The 7,277-nt window shown below is 35.9% G+C and overlaps 1 protein-coding gene across 1 annotated transcript; it reads right to left on the bottom strand.

Annotated features, from left to right (window-relative positions):
* Window positions 1–224: 224 nt before the first annotated feature.
* On the bottom strand, window positions 225–5,556 carry best4 (bestrophin 4). Its single transcript, XM_028473190.1, has 9 exons — window positions 5,300–5,556; window positions 5,128–5,228; window positions 3,514–3,747; window positions 2,372–2,526; window positions 2,207–2,284; window positions 1,975–2,127; window positions 928–1,008; window positions 691–845; window positions 225–598 (listed from the first exon to the last, which is right to left on the bottom strand). The coding sequence occupies exons 1-9, from the start codon at window positions 5,449–5,451 to the stop codon at window positions 394–396; spliced, it is 1,314 nt and encodes a 437-aa protein (XP_028328991.1). The 5' UTR covers window positions 5,452–5,556; the 3' UTR covers window positions 225–393.
* Between the last annotated feature and the right edge of the window lie 1,721 nt (window positions 5,557–7,277).

The raw sequence follows: 7,277 nt of genomic DNA, 5'->3' as shown, positions 1-7,277 counted from the left end.
TTTTGAGGAGACTCAAAGAGTGTTATAGAAACCATTATTCATTCACACCAGTCCCTCACACAATCACACCAGTGGTGGTAAGCTACAATGTAGCCACAGTTGCCCTCGGGCAGACTGACAGAAGCGTGGCTGCTGACAGAAACAAGCATTCATGCACAATTCATACCCATTCATACAAGGCAATGTGGGTAAAGTGCCTTGCCCAAGGACACAACAAGGGCACAACGACAATGACTCGGATAGAGCAGGATTCAAACCCCAAACCCTTCAGTTACTGGACGACCCACTCTACCACTTCAGGACATCCCATGCGCTTTGATATAAAGATATTCACATTTTTTTTTTACCAAATAGTGAGGTGGGTATGACTATGTGTTGATTTTTGAATAATGATCAGTGATGTTCTACTGAAACTTTGAACACTGCCTTGTCTTGGCTTTTACGATTTGTACCATTGGCTTCGTGAACTTCATCTTCTCTGTTTAGAAATGTGGACTCGTCCAGCAGACAGGGGAGACTCCCTGTGTGACAGCCCTGACGGAGGTACTGTTTGGGAGCATCTGTCTGCTGATGAATCTCAAGATCTTCAGTGCTCACCCTGCAGAAATAATGTACATATTTATAGTATTTTTTTATTTAATAAAACTCCATCTTCTATACTTCTATGGATTTAGTTGTTCTACAGTTTACCTCATGTCAAAAGTGGAGCCTTGAAAAGCTGGTCTGAGCGTTTCGGCTGCAGTGGACACAGTGTAGGGTACAGAGAAGTGTCTTTGTTTCCAGTATTTGTCCTTTACGATCGGAGCCAGGTTCTGGTACATGTCATCCACAGCCAGCATTGACACCTGACGAAGGAAAAACCTGCCGTCAAAACCTCACTGGAAGTTGATCTTCTGATGATTATAGAAGAATCTCAAGGGGAAAAACCTGAATGTTTCGATCAATCAGTTGGTTTGTTTCAAAGTCGTCATCGTCTTCACCAAAAGGATTTATGATCAGCTCTCCTACCTGATGAACAGAAAACCAACCATCTTGTATCATCATTCCATGTCATTTCACAAATGGTCCACAAAAATTCAGACATTTTTACCAATTGTTCCTTAATAATTCAATTACTACACTGTACATTTTTAGCTTGAACTGATGAACAATTTTTGAGATATGGACAATTTAGTGAGCAACATTATTTTTCTTCAGTTTTCAGCTTCCAATATCTCACGAACTACACGACATAGGAAACTGAAATGTGGTGTACTAATAGAGCTCCAGTTACTCAATCAGAATATATAAATATCTGCTATACATCCTATCTGGTGGACATGCCAGCCCTTCAAAATTGGAAAATGGTTTGTTGGGGTTTTGGGCGTCAACATGTTTGGGCTTTCATTAAACAACTTTGCATATGCCTCAGCTCCCTGTAATTTGATCATCTTTGAGCTATGTATATAGACTGTTCAAATCACGAATGATTAGTCAAATATATGCATTGAGTTCTTGGGTGACAGTCTCTTGAAATCCAAATGTATTTATTTTTTACTATTTTCATCAGCCCATAACTGCATATGGGAATGCAAGAAAAAAAATCTGATCTCTTTTGTTAATTTATAGTATAAAGATAACTCTTTCTCGGGATATACATTTTTTTTTCTTTATACGACTTCGTCATTTTTATTTTGGACCCCAACTTTGGGTTATTTCACCACTTGCGGATATTGGAAAATCCTTTACATGAGGCCATTGTAGCTTGCCTCTGTCTTATAATAATGTATTGTTAATTCATTTTTCACTAGTAACATAAAAAATCTATGTCCTGAATTATTTGTTTTTTTAATGAAGTCTAAAAACAAATTTTACCTCTTTTGAAAAGAATGAATGAATGTCTAAAAAAAAAAAAGAAGTTGAGATAGGGTAGTAGATGAATTAGTGAACATGCAGCACATACATTAATCTATACTCTATAATGCGTAATGTTACCTTGAGCCAACCAGTGTAGAAGAAGAACTGCATCAGAGTGAAAACAGGGACGTACATATCTATTTTGTGGTCACTGTAGCCCTTCGCTGGATTTAAGAATTGTCGTCCGATTACACAAAAGGCAAAAAACGAGTAAACTGCAATTGTTACGACCTGCACAGAGAGGCAACAAAACACCAACATATGAAAGTCTTTGCTATTGAAATACCTCCCTGATTGTGTTGTGTTTTACCTGAGTGTAAACCAGAGGGATGCTTATCCAGTCATAGTGGAACAACAGGCTGCACTTGGCTCTGTATTTATTGAGCTCCTACAAAACAAAAGTGCTCACAGGTCATTTACGCAGTTTGACTAAAACATAAATAAATAGAGGCCTCATTAACACAAACAGACTCACATCCATCAGCAGCCTCAGAGCGATGTCATCCCTCACTCGACCCTCCTCTCTCGCTCTGGATGCCAGGTTGGTAAACCAGGTCAGAGGCATCCAGTACTTGTTGAAGTCAGAGTGCAGGGACTCAAACTTATTCAGCTCTTGTGTGGTCATAAATCCTGTACACACATCATGCGGCAAATGTAAACATACATTATTGCGTCTCTATAACACATATTTGCTATATACCATTTTTATGGGGTGCCTAATATAAAAACTCGGTAACATTTAATTCATTTATCTTTCATTTGAGACAAATTCATGTAAAACAGCATGCTCTATATCATTTTTAAAAATGTGTAAACATGAAAAATAAATCAAAATGTTAAATATAAATCTAAATGTTAAATATAAATCTAAATGTTGAATCTAAATATAAATGTTGAATATAAATTTAAATGTTAAATGTAAATCTAAATGTTAAATCAAAATCTGTATGTTGATCACACGGCCCTGCCCACACGCCACACACCACCCTTCAAGGTCTTCTACATCCTTGGTGTCTTCATCACTGGCAAAAGTGAGTTAACATACAGCATGCCTGTACTGAGCTTCAGTCAGTGGTGTGGGCGGGGCCTCATGATTGATAAGCACTGATCTGCCCACAATTTCTAAACATTTAGCTTTACAGTTGGCAACCGATTTAGCATTTAGCTTTAACATTTAGATTTACATTTAACATTTAGATTTATTTTTCATGTTTACACATTTTTAACAGTGATATAGATATAGAACATGCTGTTTTACATAAACAACTATCTCAATTGAAAGAAAACTTTGCACAATGTGAGGAAAGTGAGCTAAGTGTTCAAAATACCGATTATGAAAAAGTGTGTATATATGTTGTGTTGCAGCTCCTCCAGGCTTTGGAGCTTCATACCTACACAGGTCTGGTATCAGTAGGTGGTATTAATTTACAGTTTGTGTCTATATGGGAATTATTTATTATTATTTTTATTTTTTATTTTAACCAATTAATTTGATAATAAATTTGTACATTTATTCATTATTTTTTTAATAAGATTTTATTAAAATGGGCTAAACAAGCTGCACTAACTTCACTGGACTTAAGTGTATTTAAATCCTCTTCTCTTTTTTTGCCTCACCAGCCTCCACAATGTGCTCCAACGTTGGGAACCTCTTGCGAACTCTTGTGCTGATGGAGCGCAGAATCAAGACTGAGGACAAGTTGGCGTATCTCATAAGGGTTCGCCGAAGCAGACGACCCCTCTCATCTCCCCCATGAACATTCCCAGAGACAACCATCATTAGATCATCAGGCAGTGGGAAGCTGGTGTACTGACCCCACCAGCGGTTGAATGCCAGCGTCACATAGAAACCTTGCACCAGGGTGAAAAAAAAAAGGTTAAGAAAGAAACACTGATTCATCTTTGTACAGAAACTAGACAATAAGGGGTACAACATTCAAGACTATTAATTGATGTATTTATTGAGCACGATTATGTTGCCTGCATAGGCATGTCACATACATTATAGGTGTACATATATTTAAACACATACAAGCATATATACACAATCACAACACCACATCTACATTATCCTATACTCTCAATGGGAGGGGAGGAAGTACAACCTTATTTAATCCCCTCCATTCTCACTCAAAGAACTTAATAATAATAACTAAGAATATTGATTTCTAATAAACATAATAAAAGATATATATAGTGATAGAGAATATGATTAATTTATATATTGCCCCACTAAATTTAATTGATGAAATTTGTATCGTAGATCTGAAATTGTATAATATTAATATTATGTACATGTTTTGTACATAATATGTGTGTATATGTTTGTACGTATGTATATATGTTTGATGTGCACGTAAAAATAGTAATAACGGTTAAAACATTTGTGTTTTGTGATCTAATCTCGAGAACTTTGTTTTGTTTTGTTGTGATGGGGTAGTTGTGTATAAGCTTTGCTTCAACCTACACCTATTCGGCTGAAGAATTAGTGCTTTTGGTTCTGTTTTTGGTTTTTCTGAAGACTGCCGAAATAAACTCCAAATTCAAATTCGAACTCTCCAAATACTGAAAGGAAAAACAAGACTTCCATTTTATCTATAAGACAATGTTGCATCTTTGTAAAATACATCAGACCAATCAAGTCCTCTGCACAAGGAAAACCAACAAATCATTATACCTTACATTATCATATTCCTTACGTACATTCTTCCACGTTGTCGCTTGAAAGCACGTTTTGTCTGTAAATTGTCCCGACACTGCTTCAGATCCTCCTTTAAACTGTTCCATAATAGAGCACCACACGCACATAAGCTGAGGCTTTTTTATTGTTGTTATGTTAAGTTTTTGAAAATACATCTGACCTCTGAGATTATAACCTTCTTGTTGATAAGTGAAACATTTTTTTCTAATATTAACTGGTAGTAAGTTATTGTCTGCTTTGAACATAACTTTGACAATATCATAACATGTATTTTAATTAGATAAAGCTTTGAAAATCTCTCACTAGCAATGATCACAATGACCTTGAAATAACCAAATTGGCCAGTATTTTTTTTTTTTTACAGAAAGAGGCAAAAACATGTCTTAACCCTTTGTTTAACATTCATGACTTCCACTTGTGATGATGAAAAACAACAAACAAACAAAAAAATCAGTGAAATAAAAGAATGAAATTTTGAATTAAAAATGTCCATCTTCAGAAGTGTTTTTTTTTTCTTCATTGCGTCTTACCGAGCACAAACAGGACGGGGATGAAGTTGGTGTTGGTGAAGCGATCACAGTAAAGAGCGACTCGCTCGAACAGATCCTGCTGATTTGGTGTGAGCGTAAACCTGTGGAACAGATAAGTGTAATAAATGTGCAACAGAGCGTAGAGTTAGATTAAACGAATGAATGCATTTACCTATAAATGAGACTAAAGAACAGGTAAACTCCACAGAACACCAGAAACTCTTTGTAGAGCAGCCTGTAGATGCTGCCCCTCCACCTGAACAGAAGCCTGGAGAAGCCCCCAAACCTGGCATTGGCCACCTCTAGAGTGTAGGATACTGTCATATTTACTGAAGCAGCTCCAACAAAAACACTTGTGATATCACTTATAATAGCTTCTCAGGGGGAAAACATCCACAGACGCTACAGACGGTCTCTTCATCTGCTTTCTTAGGGTGAGAATTTGTTACTGTTGCTGCTACAATATAAAGCTTTGTGTTACGCCATCATAAATTAACATCTTAGATTTATAACCTGGGAACCTGCAGCCGGGCACACACAAAGAAAACACATATACACAATACCAGAGGTGAAAGTAATGGATTACAAGTTCTCACGTTACTTGCTCTTATGGGTACTTGTACTTTTTTTAGTATATTTTTAAACCATTAATTTACTTGTACTTAAGTAAATTTTAGAATAAGTGAAGTAGATAGTTACATTTCTACACCCAACCGTTACTGAGTAAAATATTTTTTTCGTTCTTTTAAAAAGATCACACTGTGAAACTACAAAAGATTAAATAACCAGACAACAGTCAAATGCATCACATCATAGCCGACCAACCAGATTAAAAGTAAAACAGCATTGAATGACGGTTATTTTTGCAGTTTTAGTGTTCACAAATCTAGCCTGATATATTTCTTTTATTTAACGTTTAATTTTATTCATTGGTGTTATTTTAGTTTTCAAAGAATTGTACATTTCGACAAATCTTTTATTTTAAACTGATGTCTTTGTGGGAAAAAAAATGAAGATTTGGTCTCTTCCTTTTTACGTTTATACATGACATATTTACTGTATGAAAGGAAACCGTGGCAAGTATTATTATTGAAAATAATAAGTAACTTTTACTTCCAGTACTATTTAATTGAGCTACTTTTTACTTGTACTTGAGTATTTGAGGCATGACTTACTTGTACTTGTATTTGAGTACAATATCAATCAAGTAACAGTACTTCTACTTGAGTAGGATATATCAATACTCAGTGTACACAATCCACACTGCTGCAGACATCTTTTTTCCTACTAACATTAGTACTTATACGCACATCTTAAAAGTGACGGTGGTAGGTGTACAGATCTGATGGGGACATTGATTTGGCTAGCAACAAGAAAAGTTCCATTGGTATGTGATCACTTGGTTTATTGTAATTTCTGACAGTTGAAAACTATGGTTTTCTGAGAAAAGAGAAGAATGTGCAGCTCCCATGTTGTAACATGAGGGGAACACACTTTGATACACATCCATGGACAAAGAAAGATACAAAACTGAATAGAAACATTGAAAAATGATAATTCTTGCATCTCCATTTAGATGTGAAGACCATCTACAAAAATCAAAATCAAAGAAACCTAATCAAAGTCTTTATTCCAGCACAAAACCCTAATACATTTACGTTATCGCTGTTTTATTTACATCCTGTAAATATCAAGTAACACAAGCAACAAGTATTGGGGGTTTTGTTGCTGTTGCTTTTTCTATTGAAACACCACAATTTACTTTATATATTGTAAAGGCCAATTCTGTCATGTCAAATTCAGAGACCAAAACATTCTCCTTACTGTAACCTTTCAACATTTTCACACTTTGGACTTGTTTTTTTATATCTGAGTAGATGCGATCAATGACTGTCAGTTATAACAAACAGGGATTGATTGTACATGCAGGCGAGGTGTGCTCAGTGTTATTTAGTGAAGATAACAGGGATCCCAACATCAGAGCTGTCACATGCCCCATCATTTTGTCCCTCAGACTTTTCCCTCTGCCCACTTGTTTGTTTTTCACATCGTTACAGCAGTCAACTGTAAATCTGACTCTTTTTTTTTTTCGTCCTGTGTTTTTGTGCACTGGCTCTTGTTTGCTCTCTTCTCACTGAGCATTTATGAGG

Source organism: Gouania willdenowi, chromosome 17 (genome assembly GCF_900634775.1).
Source record: "Gouania willdenowi chromosome 17, fGouWil2.1, whole genome shotgun sequence".
NCBI classification, from domain to species: domain Eukaryota; kingdom Metazoa; phylum Chordata; class Actinopteri; order Blenniiformes; family Gobiesocidae; genus Gouania; species Gouania willdenowi.
This window is presented reverse-complemented; position numbering and strand designations above follow the sequence as displayed.